The sequence below is a fragment of the Cyanistes caeruleus genome, chromosome 3, assembly GCF_971803275.1.
Source record: "Cyanistes caeruleus chromosome 3, bCyaCae1.hap1.1, whole genome shotgun sequence".
In the NCBI taxonomy this organism is placed as follows: domain Eukaryota; kingdom Metazoa; phylum Chordata; class Aves; order Passeriformes; family Paridae; genus Cyanistes; species Cyanistes caeruleus.
This window is the reverse complement of record NC_141703.1, coordinates 15,399,496-15,415,800: the sequence shown is the minus strand read 5'-3', so window position 1 is coordinate 15,415,800 and position 16,305 is coordinate 15,399,496. Positions and strand designations below refer to the sequence as shown.

The 16,305-nt window shown below is 36.6% G+C and overlaps 1 protein-coding gene across 13 annotated transcripts in view; it reads right to left on the bottom strand.

Moving 5' to 3' along the window:
• Positions 1–16,305, bottom strand: part of SH3KBP1 (SH3 domain containing kinase binding protein 1) — a 213,656-nt gene that overhangs the window by 92,581 nt on the left and 104,770 nt on the right. For all 13 annotated transcript variants that reach the window (XM_086879946.1, XM_086879948.1, XM_086879951.1 and 10 more), the window contains 2 exons: positions 12,483–12,589; positions 4,511–4,634 (listed from right to left, as the gene is read on the bottom strand). In XM_086879946.1, the coding sequence (XP_086736072.1) occupies positions 4,511–4,634; positions 12,483–12,589 (231 nt within the window). The remainder of the gene's footprint in view (positions 1–4,510; positions 4,635–12,482; positions 12,590–16,305) is intronic.

Genomic DNA, 16,305 nt, shown 5'->3' with positions numbered 1-16,305 from the left:
TTCTAAAATTAAGAGGGAAAACAGGAAAACAACTGAAACCAAATCCCACTTCTCAGATATTTAAGATAACATTTTTATTATAAAATGCATTAATTTATTTATTTTCATTGCTAGTGAGATAGCTCATGCTCTGATATTTAGGACGTGAAATTCAAGTGAAGGTAAGGGCATGAGCAGCTGTTTTGTGTGTCAGATTTAAAAACCCAGGCAAGTCCAAGGATACAGCAATGCCAGCCCAGCTTGTTCCAAATCTCTCCTACCATCTAAAAAATTGATGCCTTCAGTAAAATTTTATAGCAAAAATAGCCAGTATATGTGAATTGTCCCAACACAGAATCACTCCCAGTTTGGTACCAAAAATGTGTGGGATTTTTTTTCTGCTGTATATCATTCTGTTGGACTTTCAGACAATAAAAAGCTACACTTATTTATATATTATAAAAAGCTGATTCTTTCTTACATTCTTACAGTTTAATTAATAACAAAAGATTTTCATTGCTTTAGTTTAATGTAATGAGGAAGTAAAAATGCTACAAATCCATCTTTACACTTTCTTATTACGAAAGTGCTATTAAAACAATCAAACATCAACCCACTGCTAAGAGAAAAGTAAGGTAAGCTTCGTGACACTGTGGAGAGCCAGAGCGACAGTAATGGAAATGTAAAGTTTTAAGAACACAGAACAGAGGAGGTTGCCTGACTGAAGCATCAGCTGATGAGACCATGATCAGTTCTAACTCCAGCAGCCAGGACTTTTCAGGGGCCATCACTAACATGTTCTAAAAATAGTTGATAGATACCATGAGGCCCAGCTGTACCTTACAGAACACACATCAGAGACAGCAAGACACAAAAGGCCACCTTTCAATGCTGTCATGGCACTGCTGTGAACATACTAAATGCTTTTTGAAATAACCTCCTCAATGTTAAATTGCAATTATCTCAAACAGAATTTTTTTGATTGCATGTCAGCTTTCTGCTCCTCTACAGGCTGTATTGACAAGAAATTGTATTGCAAATAGTCTTAAAATTAATACTCTATCTCTGAGAAATATGAAAAATTATCTTATAATCCATGCATCTAATATAGTAATAAATTGCTAATGCATACTACACGTTCATGCTGTAACAGTTGGCCCAAGAAAAGCAATATTTTCATTTAAGAGCATGCTTTAAAGAAAAAGGAACTGCTGTTTACTCTAAGAGTACCTGATCCTGTCTGTACTTACATTCCAAAATGTGCCTTTGAAGACAAGAAATTTGGCAATCACCTTACAGCTGGGACAAATGCTTTGAAATCAAAGAAACAACCCCCCAAATATTTTGATCTTGCAACAGTCTTGTTTTCCAGCCTGCTGAGCACTCACCATGGAGGGGAGGCCCAGTTCCAAACCCTTTCCAAATAAGGGGCAAGCAAAGTCCCACAGTCAGGATTCAGAAATATTTAGCGCTTCCAAAACCAGCCCCAGGCATTTTCAAAAAAGGAAATTTTTGCTCTGAACAACCTTCTGAGGTTAGTCTATGGCAGAGCATGAAAAGAAACCAAGATAATTTCTTCTGGCTGCTTACTCTGATCTGCCATAAAATATACATGGACATAACAAAACCAATAAAATCATACAACATTTTTCTCTCCATTGGGGCTGCTGTGGATTATAACAGAAAGACAGAGAAATACAGGTTTTTATTAACTTTATTCATAAAAAGCTAAGTTATGTAATTTTTCTGTTCTTCTTTCACTTTGAGTTCACCAAAATTACATTTGCCCTTCAAAAATTCTCTTTATAGATGGTCAGTAAAATGTGATTTAAAAATCAAGTTTAATTAAATTTAACCAAGACATTGAATTTAATTATTAGCTTAAAAATACTCATGTGTTTGCACAGTGCCAGTTCTCCACATATCCCATGCAATTTTCCCATGTCTCAGAGTAAATCTGCCCAAGTATTACCTTATCCAGTCTACAAGTTGGGATGAGCCGTTCAAGGCTGCTGCTCAAGATTGCAGAGCCAAGCCCCAACCCTTTCTAGGCTCCTCTAAATGCTGAGCAGAACCTCAGTGGCTGCCCAGGGTCTGAGTTCAAACCCTCATCCAAGTACCAACTTCATAACCTAAAATGCACATTCAAGGCTTCCAAGTCCTGTGATACAGATATATTTGAAGTTTTCACAGAAGCCATGAATACACACCTTTTTTGAGATGTAACCTAGAGCATTTCAACAGTACTACTAACCTGATGGCCAAATCTTCCAGGGTTTACATGTTCATTTTTGATTTTACTATGTTTTCAGACTAAACATGGAATGAGATTATCATTCCTAGTCAGTTGTGTAAACTTGTTGAAATTTTTGGAATCTCATTATGGAGATTTTCAAATACAGATATTCAGTGTGCCTGAACAGAGGCTCATGAAGCACTATGTGTTACAGAGCAACAGCTGTGTCAATCACATAAACCATATATAAAAAAAATTGAATTTATGCATATTTCCCATAATTCTCCTAAGGGAATGCTATTATTAAATTGACAGTTTTCTCGAAGAAAAAATAAATAAAAATCCACTAAAATCCCCACAATCTCAGCATTCCTTGAGTCACTGTCTCTCTCTCAGGAGGTTTACAGTGCTCTTTTGTTTTATAGATACATCTAATAGCTCCTCATCTGAGATACCCACAAAGCACCTCCAAAGAATTAAAATAAATATGGGAAACTAGGAAATCCATCTCCCACCTACAATTACCTTCAATTTATTTAAAGATGCAACAACATTTGTGTTACTGCTGTCTTCTCCATACAAATGTCACAGGTTTGGGTTCCACTGACAGTCAGAACCAGCACATAAATTCAAGCCTGAACAAAGCATGGGTCTTAATGGACATCAAAAGTTAATGTTTTGTGGCTACTTTTGCACACCCCAATGTATGTTTTTGCTCAAAGCCATTTTTAGGAGGCTTATTATGAAGTATATATTACCAAATTACCTGGGGAAAGAACATTCATTCATTCATATAAAAAAATTGGGATACTCCATCCTGAACAGTATCACCTACCTTGTTCACTTATATAGTGAACAACATTACAGACTCCAGAGCTGAAATTACTCTACACAATTAGTTCTTCCAAGATGCACTGTGTTTATAATGAACATAATTCATGATAGCATATGCAGGATATAGAAATCAGTTTGCAATCTCACTGAAATGTGAATTAAGTAAAGGTTTACTTAATGCCCTTTCTCCCTCTCCATTACATTAAAATTATAAAATTTAAAATATGTTCATACCAGTCTGGAGGAATGTTACATTTAAATACCTTGAACAACACTGACCACAAGATTAGGTTACCCGTATACATTCACACATGAAAATATACTCCATTACAAAAAAATATAAAATATTTTCATCATTGCAGAAGTTAAGGTTTTTCAGGATTGTATTTCTATGGTATGGAATAAGGGTGACAAATTTACCTTAAGTGGAAAAATGAGGAAAAAGAGGAAAGTGTTATCATTTTCTACCTCTTATTGACAGAGTTAACTATAAAGATTTTGGTAAATTTCAGCTGAAATCAGCTTACAAAGGTCTTGGTAGTCTTTTGACTTCTGCTTATTCAGAGACCTCAGGAGAACACCACATAGCAATGAACATCTGCAGTACTAAAAATAGGAAGACCTTGGCAAGTATTGTGGAATTAGCCTGAAATATGCAAATACAATTGCCTTCTTTTTTTTTTTTTTTTCCCTCTGAAGATTCAGATGTGATCACTGAATTAGGAAAAAAAAATAGTATCTGCTTGAAAAACATAAAACCATGAAGACCAACAACTTTTCATTTCATGTAACAGCACAGGTTGTTTTGGTTCAGGTTATTCTCCCCGAGAAGTTATAGATAGGACAGACAACCCACTCCCATGTTTACACTATTGCAAACTTCGTTACCAAACATGCTTTTCACCTGCAGCAGTACTGGCCCACTGTAAATGAGAGAACAAAGTCCATGTCCCAGTTCTGGCCTTTTTCCCTTTGGCTGCTGGGGCACTGGGTGTCAGAGGTGATAGAAACATGCTCAGCACCTGGAGGGAAAAAGTGCTGCATGTCCCACACCAGTAAATATGAATCCTTAAGTCTTTGGTTGTCATAGATATCATGGCACATTAATCCCTCCACTTTCAATAAGCCACTTTGTAAATGTTTGGTTGCTTTCCATGTCTAAAGACAAAAAATCCCTTGTAATTAATTTTGAAATACAAATGCAGTCATCATCATTGCCTTCTCTCTTAGCCTGTTGTGGCTCAGCAAGTCTAACACAGCTCAGAGAGCACTGACAATGTTGCAACTCAGGTAGCCCTGCAGGTATACATAAATCATCATCATCTGACCCTTTCAGCATAAATTAAAACATGGCATTCAAAAACACTTCCAAGAAAGAGATAAGAATGTGCTGTCCTATCAATGTGTTATGAGCTAGACACAGACATACATACTGAACATCAATAATAAGTTTTTCCTTACTTGACTTTATTTGCTCCTCCTGTACTATTCCAACATCATCAGAATCAGAGAGCTCCTTTATGAAGTTGGAGGGAAACATGCCAGTCTTTCCATTAAGTATTCCTTCCCACCAGCCCTCTTCCACCTGCACCGACACAAAAAAAAGAGGGGGTTTTACATAAGCAACACTTTACTGAGTACCATTATATACATTCAACAAATGACAGCAATGGCTCTGAATAGTTTATATTAATTAATTTCAGGTATAAGGAGCACATGGCATAGGCTCTAAGCCAGAACTCCCTTTTTTTTTTTTCTTCATAAGTGAAAACAAGAGAGATGCATGAACACATCTGTAAACGTCAGCAGTGCTGACAGCAGTCAAAAGCTTGGACAAGAATTACATAAAAGGATAAAAGAGCAACTAGAGAGCACAGGGTGTCTCTCCATTTCAATTTTTATGGATATCTACTCAATCACCAAATTTTCAGTGCACACTGTAGGGCTATTCAAGACCATCTTAATGGATGTGATTTGTGAATTCTGTTTGAATTCCCTAAGTAATTGTGGTGTTTTTTATTTCCCACTTTTTTTCTTAAATGCCAAACTACCATATTAATCAATGGTGAAAGAGAAACACCTACAATGTGTTACTCAGAGAATCTAATTTAGATATCTTAATATAATGTAAACATCCTTGCCTTCCCCATCAAAATCAGAAATTTTGTATCTTAAAAAATAAGAATGGTGCTACATCATTCATGTGTAAATGTAAGAAACCTGTGGAGAACAAAGAACAGTACTAATGCATATTTGAATAGAGATTTACAAAGAGGTACTGAAATACATAATAATGATAATGTCAGGAGGAGGAGGGACACTACCTAGCCAAAACCCAAGAGAAAATATCACTTTAAAATTGCAAACTCCCTCCTCTATAATCCATTCAGGATTGAATGGTGGTGTCGGGCAGTGAAATGACAGCTCTTAGAAATGCCTTTAGGTTATAATGGCACAGCAAGAAATGACTGATTATATGCATCAGCTAAACACACCCTTGATAGATAAATGTTTTTCATCTGTCAGACACTGTCCCTTCACTGAAAACATGACACAGGAGGACAGTGTAGATCTGTGACACATCAGTCTCCAATAATGCTTGACTCATCTCTCTCCTGCCTATCCTCCCCCCATTTATGAAAAGAGAAAATTAACTTTACTGTTAAAAAAAACAACCCCACACTTTAAATGAAGCTAGCTAATTATTACAGAAAAAATTCTATGAAAACTATCTTCTTACTTATCTGTGAAAAATTTGAGTCCTTAGAAAAGACACCTCATAATAATACAACCAAGTATTTCCTCAAAATATAGAGGAATGTATGCTTTTTTTCAACTTAGCTACATGAGATGTTTCAGTAAAAACCCCATATTTCTTGATCTCATGAGCTGAATTTTTGTTTTCATTTGGAAGTGGCTCAGTCCAGACTTTCATTTAATCTCAGTATCTGTCCATGACAAAACTTCCCCCCCTTCAATGCCTCAGTAGTATTCCCAGCACATCTCTGGGAATTATCTTGCTCTTCTTACTATCTTGCTGCTACTTCAGAAGATAGAATACATATCACTCAATCACTTCAGTGAGGTGGAGGTTTTTCAAATCACAGTATCAGAGTCTCTAAAAGGTAATATTTGCTTTCTTCTCTCCAGACTAATAAAAAGCAACATGGAAAACTGAAACTGCATGACACACAGCACTCAGACTCTATAAATTAATTATACTGCTAAAGATGATTCAATGTAAATTTTATATTCCATATAAAAATATAGTTATATAGAAAAAACACAAAACGGCAAAGACTCTTTGAGCTATAAAATATTTCAATTTTTCTAATGCAGTATTCCCAGGTGGCTATATTGATTAGAGTTAAATATTAAACCACAACTGCATTAGCTGATTGACCAGAAGATGAATCAGAGGATTTATGGAATTCCCAAGATCCCTGCTTTGCAAAATGCTGAGATTACTTGACAAATAATGTGACCAATATCATTCAGACGCAACTTTTCCTCTAGTAATTTTCACTTGCTTACTTCTTCTAGAGTAACACTTCAGAGTTTTCTTACCTTTAACATTACCACTCTTTATGTGATGTGTTGATTTACAGACCTCTATCCATATGTACAGAAATATATATATACAGAGATATTTAGACAGCTAAAACTAAAATCCACATGAGTATACTCAGATCATCCATTAGCTTATTTTAAGTTTTTCAGCTGACTGAAAAGTTGCCTAAAAATACCATGTCATATTCAATAATTCTACAAATTCAGAAAAAAATCTAAAGCAAAGCCCAGGATTTTTTTTCCACAAGGAAAATGCAGAATCATGTTAGCAAGACATTAGAGATTGAGGTCAAACTGGGCCTCCCGAAGATTTATTAGGGAATTTTCATCAAAAGTATCAAAAGCTTAAAGTATTTTAAACATTAAAGCTACCTGCTACATATCGTTAAGCCTCAAAACACACCAGCTAAAGATGAATCCATGCAATATAAGACACTAAAATACCTCCAGGTTTTAATTATCCCAAACTGGGGCATTCCATTACCATATGGTTTGGTAAGTTGCAATAATTCACAACCAATATAACCTTACAAATGAAAATCCATTATTCATGGGGGGTAATCCATCTGGCGGCACGAGCTCAATAAAATTTGTTACCCTCCTATTAAAAGAAAGTGTTTGCAGAATTTATACATTTACATCCTGATTTATGCTCAGCATTCATGTGCTGAACCAAACAATCTAAATAGAGGAGGGCTTCATTTGGCAGCCCACATCCTATGCTGGAAAAGAAGTTCTACCATCAGCTGCTTGCCAGAAAATCTAGGACTGCCACAGCTGCTTGCTTACACCTTGCTATATAATTAATAGGCTAAAGTTGTTAAATTATTAAAATGTTCAGCTCTTTGGAATCACTGACCTAAACTGTATTTCCAATAAACTCCTATATTGGCCTGTTCCACAAGATGTTCTACAACCTGAAGCTTTGCCTATTAGGCTGACAGATTACTTACAGCTTAGCTAAGGCAAATGAGGAAAGCTCTGAGTCAGGAAAGGTTTCAAATGGAAGAAAGACTCCCTGGATCATAACAGAGACTTTCTGGGCTGTTGAAACTAAAACACAATCCCAGGAATAAAAGCAATGCCAGAGGCAGGCAACAGGAAAGAGAGAAACTCAAGGTCAACAGATTTTCTTTTGCTTTGAGAGAAATAGAGCACAGAAAGCAAAGGAGAAAAAAACTCCTTTATCTTATAAATTATAATGGAAAATATTGAGCTCAAAGGACAAAAGCAATCACATGTTGAAAGGAAATTAAAAACACAGATTCCCAAGAGGCAAAATAAACAGATCACATCTACTGCCAATGGGAAAATTCATTTTGGAAACAAGACCTCAAGAGAAGATGGTGCCTACAGTGCCACTTGATGGCTTATTTTGGGAGTGCATTCAGAGAGAGCCATGCCCCTAAGGTGTCAGTCATCCCTTGGAATTCTGGTACAGCACAGTATGTCTGGAAACTGTTTGATAACTCAGGTGCAGAAGGTAAAAATTAAAAACTGCACAAGTGCTTTTTACTAGGGAATCTTTTCAGCTTCAGGTTTCTCTATTTTAAAGTGTTAAAATGCGCTTTGGGAATTTTTGTTTGTTTGATTTTGTGGTTTGGGTTTTTGTTGGGGTTTTTTAACATCATTTTCTGAACAAGAAACTGAGGGGCTGCAAAAACAATCACGTAGAACTTGGATGACCTTAAATGGACTCAGTGGTACTTGCACCCCGATTTCCCCAAAAAGAAGTCCCCTACCACATGAACTAACCAAATAAGAAGTCATCATAGAAATCCTCATGAACAACCTGTTAGAAGACAATCTGGAAAAACTGTCACAGCATTCCACAGAAAAGAAACTGAGAGACGTGAAACCACAGCATTTATTCACAGCTGTTTTCTTGTAATTTATACAGTTCTATATTTGTGACACAGACCAACCCCTCACTACAGTTAAATATTCATTATTTAACTAATATTTAACATAATATTCCCCTTTCAACTCTATAGATGCCAAAATAAGTCACTTTAACTGACTTACAGTCCAGCTCAATCCCCAGTTTATCCTGTTCTTGGACATGGGTTGCATCACTTTATCTGATAACAAGAACAAAAAAACCCCATCCAATAATCTTGCAAATAAGAGGCCACAGATTTATCAAAATTCAGTTTGCATTTTTATAATTTCAAAGGAGTTACTGATAGATTTTGATCAAGTAATATATGGCGATGTTACCTAAAAGTCAAAGAATAAGCTCAGTGGTATTACAGAAGGTGTCAGGCAAAGACTTGTGAGCTTAACTCCATGCACTACACATTGCCAAAAAGCTGACTTCTCAGCAGGAGGAGGCCAAGAGGTGACAGCAGCACAGTGACAGAGTAATCCCAAATGCAAGCAGCCTCAGAACTCTTGAATGATGTGCCAAATGTCCTTACTCTCACGGTACAGGTTAATTATCTGGCATCCTATGAAATTGTAAGGGTGAAATATAATTGGAATTTAGATATTTGCATTTAATAAGACAATTAGTTGCAGTTGTATTTTGGAACAACTGTAATTAGAATTAGAGGTAATGAGGTAGGAAAATGACAAGCAAAAAGCTATCAATCACACAATAAATGTGAACATAAACAATGATGAAATTGCTTCTCTTGTTAGCTTTAAATGTACTTTTAATTTAAGTCTGTTAATTAATGTCTCGTGGGTATCAGTGTCTGTAGTTATGGAAACCTATTTTAATGACAAGAATTTTATCTATTGTGTTGAATGTTTGATCTCATTATAATTAATTTCTATCTAGGACAAATAGGAAGGAACTGTGAATTCTGAACACATACAACCTCTAAGGATATCCATCTGGTGACAAGTTCAAAACTCACACTTGCTGTTGTTTCAATCCACTCTACAGCCCCAAATCACTTCTGCTGAAACAGGAATTTCCCATTCAACCTACTACTACTACTACAGGCACAAAAAACCCTTTCAAAATATCTTATCCCATCTGTTGGCACCAGGAGGAAGGATCAGGGCAGCTTTGGATGCTATTACATATGCAGAGGTGGGAGAAGGGAAGACATCATCATCCTCAGCACATCCCCCTCTGATGTCAGTGTAACCAATTTTCACTGGGAATCTGGGGAAACACCCTTGGGCACTGCTGGAGGCAGCTGAGACTTGTGTTCCCTTCTGTCAAACCTGTGCTGGAGGCAGTGATCTTGAACAGGCTTGAGGAAGAGCAGAACACACTACCTTAAGAACTAAGTCCAATTAGGCTTTCTTTGCAGCAGGAAAAGTTTAATGAATTCAACCAAAAGCAACATTTTAACACTTTTTTTTTTCTTCTCAATAACTACATGAAGATATATAGACAGTATATTGACATAAATAATACCAGTTTTAGTTTGCTGTAACTCAGGAATTGATTTATTTTCAACTAAACATAAATCTATGGAGATTTTAAAATATTAATCCAAGTCAATTAAACCAATGACTTTAACTGATACAACTTTCTTAGGAAGATACAATATAATACTGAGACCTATTCATGAATAAAAAGATGGGATAAGAGAAAAGAGCGACTGGAAATGGAAAGTGAATGACCATTAATGTTCCAATTACACTGATTTGCTCTAAATAATGTGGAAGGTATCATCCAGTTTTTAATCCTGAGTAATGATAAACAAAACCTGTATTTTACAAGAATTATCTCAAATTGTTGCCTTTGTGGAAAGGCTTTTTCTGGTTCTTTGGTGAGGGGGGTTCTGCAATAATACAGCATGATTTTGGCCCTTGCAAAAAAACCTCAACTTTCACAACTGAGGAAGACCTATTTTTTAAATAATAAGTCACCCACATAAAATATTTATCATTTGAAATAAGAAGCATTGTAGAATGACAAAAACGCTATGAATTCTATTTCAATGCAATGACTCTTTATGGGCATTACCTAAAAGCAGAAGAGTTAACAACTAAATTACCACATTTGTTGGTGCAACTTTCTGCACCAAATTAAGTTCCTGTTTCAAAAGAAATATTCTACTACCACAAACTACCACGTCTACTTTTTCGAGGAATTAACACTATTATGATAAGAGCAGAAGAGGAAATTACAAGAAATATTCAACATCAACTGCTTGATATCAACCATAATGGAAAATAAAAGTCCCACAACAATACTTCCTGAAGCATTGAGAATTTTTTTTTAATTTCCTATTTTCCCTGTTCTACCAGCTAATCTACTTTCACCCAAAAGAAAACCCCAAGCTAGTTTCAAAAAACATGCTCTTAACTACAAGCACACACATGGAATGTTTCACTTTTATAGTTCTACATTTTACAATTTTAATGCAGACATTTTCAGTCTCTTTTGGATATAAATAAATCAGGTATGTATAATTAAGTTTTTCAAATTTTAAAAAAGACTAGAGATACATTCCAAAAGTGTGTCATCTAAATTATTTAATCATGCAATTCATTCAGTAGAGTTAATTTGTTGGCTGGATACTAGGAAAAGATTTTATTCCATTAATTTACTCTTAAAAGACACAGACTTAAAACTTTTAAGAAGTATTTGCATGGCCATGTGATGTCAAATATACCTCAAATTGCCCAATGAAAACAGTTCATGTGATGCCATGAAACTCATTATAATATGGCATTTACAATATATTCAGAATATGCTCTTATAACCTTGAATTCCCCCATTACAAAACTGCTCACAGACAGAATAAGGTCGGTTAAGTGACACATCTGATTCCAGGAGAAGAATGATGTGCAGGGCTGGTGTGCACAGCTAGGTTAGAGCAAAACCAGTGAACACTAAGCTTCTTACATTCAGATGTGAGAATTTAATCTCTTATAAGAAAATGCTGGATGCCATGTAGATTACAGTAGAATTTATACTCTTTTTGAATTGATTGCGTGACAGATGCAAGAAAAAGTAAATTAACTATATATCCTTGAAAAGAAAATAAATGTTGAATTACTGCTGAGTCATGGCAGAGAAAAAAAATCCTACAATAAATGATACAAACTGCAACACACATTATATTGGCTGCCTGAGCAGACTAAGGTCTTCTTTTTAAAGTTAAATAAATATGAAAAAATTAGTTTCAATGCACTCTACTTAAAGGAGGCATGCTATCATTTTGACTTTCATCCTCATGTTATTAAGCTCCAGAAGATACTTGTAAAATCTCTAATGGAACACTGAAGCTTTTGGGAGCAAACACCATTTCTTGATCCTGCAGCCAGGGTCACCCACGCAAAGAAAATCTCTATCTCTCTGTCCAAGCTTGCATAATTTGTTCCCAATTTGTGTAATTAATTTTCCACATCCAGTTCTAACCAAAATAAGTGCATCTTGAGTCTCTAAATATTTTGTTGAAGTTTTTTATTTGGTTTTAGTTTTGTTTTTTTTAAACTGATTAAGACCAAAATTCTTAAAATTTGCTGCCAAAGAAAACAAAAGGTGAACTCCTGTAGAGATTCAAGTAAATTTCTTAAATATGTTTAACTTTGCAAAGGTAGTTTCTCCCCGTAACTGGCTTACTAAAATCGTGAAAAGTTTCTTCTGCTATAATCTTTGGTTCTTCAGAGGTATGAACTCAAGAGCTCTGTAACATGAACTTAGAGCCCTGAACAGAAGTCTGAAACATCAACTGATGTAAAACCAGCAGAAATGCTACAGGGGGGAAAAGAGTCACAAAATCCGTAAGAAAAAAACCAACAACCCCTAATCCCCAACAGTAACCCCAACCAGACAGGTCAGTATAGCAGAGAAGAAAAATGTCTGGTTTAAATTATGTACTGAGGAACTTAGCATGCACAAGACATGTCAGAAATGCATGTATGTATATTCAATTAAAGATGTGCTCACCTCCCCCACAACTTCAATGATGTCGCCAACTTTTAATTCCAATTCATCTTCATTTTGAGGCATATAACTGAAAGCCACCTGACATCTCCTTCTTCTGTTTCTCTCTCCTGAGGGAAATGAAGGAAATAGGGAAATCATAAAATGAAAATAAAATTCCATGTCAAACACAAGCCAGGGGAAATTATTAAAGATGAAAAATTATTCTTTGAGCATTGTTATCAGAATCTCTTTTTTCCTATTTTTGTGATACTTAGTCTACCTAGATTTAACTTGTAAAAAGAGCCAAAATTTAACTAATTTGGCTTCCTAATGACAAGATGGACAAACTTTACCCAAAGGATCTTTCCAAGTACATTGACTACAATTTCTCTTCTAGGCTAATGCTCTATACACATGGTGTAGGCAAATCCAGAAATTGGAGAGATGGGGAAGGGATCCAAAGCTTATAAGGAAATAAGCTCTCAGCTGTATATTTTTGTCCACAATTCTTTTACAGATGTAGAAATAACTCATTAACCATTCTTTATATTTTTTTCACAGAATCACAGAATTGTTTAGGCTGGGTATGACCTTTAAGACTGTTTAGTTCAACTGTTGATGCAGCTCTCCCAAGACCACCACTGAACCACATCCTTAAACTCCACATCTACATGTCCTCTAAATACCTCCAGGAATGGTGGCTACACCACTTCCCTGGGCAACCTGCTCCAATGCTTGACAACACTTTCTGTGAAAAAAGTTTTCCTAATATCCAATCTAAATGTCCTTTGGACCCTACTTGAGGCCATTTTCTCTTATCTTGTCACTTGTCACATGGGAGAAGAGCACACCTCACTACAAACACCTCTCAGGTGATTATAAAGAGTGTTGAAGTCCTTCCTCAGACTCCTTTTCTCCAGGCTAATCAATCCCAGGTCCCTCAGCTGCTCCTCACTGGACTTGTGCTCCACACCCTTCACCAGCTCTGTTCCCTTCTCTGGACATGCCCCAGAACCTCAGTGTCCTTCTTGCAGGGAAGGGCTCCAAGCAAGGCATTGATCTGCTGGCTCATGTGTCTTCTTGCATCCTCATTCCCTGTGACTGGAAGGATAGAGAAGAACACTGCTTGTGCTCCTGATCTCTTAAGCAGCTGTCCCAAGGCCCTGAAGAATCAATCTCCTGACTGCCCTTAGCCTGCTAGCTGAAACTTTCTCACTGCCTACCTCAGAAATCAATAATCTGAGGGCTGTACCTTTCCATCCACACCTTCAACCCCAGCTCCAGGGAGACTGCGGAGTTCCCCAAAGAAGTGGGTCCTGTTGGCAAATCAAGCCTTCTGTTCCCTTCAGAAGACAGTCTTCCACAATAGTGACCTGCCTTTTTTTTCTTTATAGTAGCAGTTTGGACACAGGGCATAGGCTGACATCACCTTGGTGACATTCTCATGGCAGATGAATCATCATCACCATTGTTCAGTTCCACTTGCAGAGCCTCACAGGCACCAGGGAGGTGGGGAAGTCACAGAGATACTCCTGCTGCACCAGGCAGGAACTCACATTTATATATCCATGCAGACATGTATGTGTGTATATGTCTGTACACACACGTATTTGTAAGGCACACTAATGTTAGATTAAAAAAAAATAGAAGGAAAACCACTGCAATTGGGTTAGTAAGATTAAGACAGGCTAATCTTGATAATCAACTATACACTGGAAATGTTGATAACAGCAATCTTTCTCTTCTAGCTTGGACGTCCAGGCTGTGAACCCACAGCTTTGAGTTAGACCCCTTACTTGACACTTCTGCCATCCATGTTTTAAGAGAGATAAATGAAAATACTCTGTTCCAGAGGTTTGTTTGCCAGATCTGCTCACTCACATATAATTATAGTTGTATGAGATGAGAGAGCTTCCCTAAATTAAGCTGCTAAACTGGCTGCTTAGCCTCTGTTAGCTGAAGTACGACTTGCTGATATGAATCATGACTGTGTTGGAATGTGGTGGAGGAGCAGAAGGGAAAAAGAATTCATTCAAAACATAGAATTCCCTGACTATTCTCTCTTCTCTAGAAGGTGTGCATTGTATAAACCATGCTATTTCATGTAATTTGTATACATGTATCCACACAAATATATACAGGCACTCTATACAAGTAAATGCACCTTCTCTTATGCTATTTCTCTTAACTGTTAAACAGGCTCAATATACACCAAAGTTGAAGGTGACTTTGAGTTGGAAAGTTGAAAGACACTTTCCAAGCATGGTCTTAATCTGAAATTAAATTAAGAAGCAGATTTTATGGTGAGTCTATTTTTTGTTCTGCAATGTCTCTTGATAATCCTGCTCTAGAGTGAATAGTGATAAAAAAAGCTGCAGATTTTTTTTTCTAATCTAGTAATTGAAACTAAGGGAAGAAGGTAGAAAGGAACCCACTGATTTTTGCTTTCTGACAGTATTTTTCACAGCCACTGCAATCCTGCATGAGTGACAGCTCTTTGAATGTCAAAATTAATACCTTAATGCAGTGTAACCAAACTCACTCAAATTGTCTCTTTTTTCCACCTACAGATGCCTGCTCATTCTTCACCATCTAAATTTAAATGGTCCTAAATGGACAAATTTACACAGCTGCATTCCAAATAAATGTAATAAATACCTTCTATATTGAGGGCTTATTTCATTGTGCAAGAGAGGCTGGCTATTTCCCCTAAAAATAGCATTCCCACTATCATTTCTAACACCAAGTAGCAACTGATGTTGCTGATGTTGCCTGATGTGACAGATGGCAGTTGTCATCTTATTTAATAATAAATATCGTGTGACTCTTTGGAGAATATTTTTGAGAGTAAGAAATAAACACAGTTCTGGATGTTAATAATACAACTGTATGAATTCTCCCCCCTTCCAATCCATAAAGTTATTTTATTACTCTATAGTGAAAGTCTGCATTTATCTCCATTAGTGTCATGGTTGCCTCACTGTGCTCCCCTCTCCTTCCAAATCTTTCTCTGAAGAAACACTTAAGGGAAGAGCTGCTAGCCTGCAAAAGACTTGGATTCTATGTACCAATTAGTTGTTCTCTCTGATCTAATGCACGACAACAGACCCAACACTGAATACCTTTGGTTTTAAGGAGAAGGTGCATGTGCTTCTTGAGAAGAACGTGAGTTGTGTTAAGAACTCTACAGCCCTTTTTCTACTGGTGTGGCTAGAACAGACTTTAAGAGGTCTAAAGTTAGGTCAAATGAAAAAAGGAATTAACTTGTATTTAGACGTTTGAAACAAATAAGCAAACAAACAAATAAATCTTTGAGGGCACAAATCTAAGTTGCTTTCAAGTGGTGTTTGATTGGATCCTCAAAGTGGTGTTGCTGCCCCTGACAGCAGGAGACCATAAAGGGGTTTCCTCCAGCTGTAAACATGTAAGAGAGACCATCTTTTCCACACATTTAAATGCTCCTCTGGCATTAGCAACAAAGACAAAAGAGGCAAGGACAACCCATTGGCATTCAATGCTTACCTTTGTAGGGGTCATCAAAACCTGAGGCAATGCTACACAAACAGTCACACTGTCACTTCAGCGTCAGACCTAGGAAAGGTCACAGACTGACAGCCCATGATTAGCTGAAAAATACAGCAGCAGCACCTGCTGCAGCAGCAACACAGATTGGAAGTTAACTGTTTCAAAGTTAACTGGAATTTTGAAATCCAAATGACCTTCTTTTTTAAAACTTAAAACCTCTGTCATGAAACATATGTTTATACCAATGTGTGCGTGTGTGAGAGGGTTATATGGTGGTTTCTGTAGAGTCTAATTATCACTGATGCCAATGTTCTTGTAG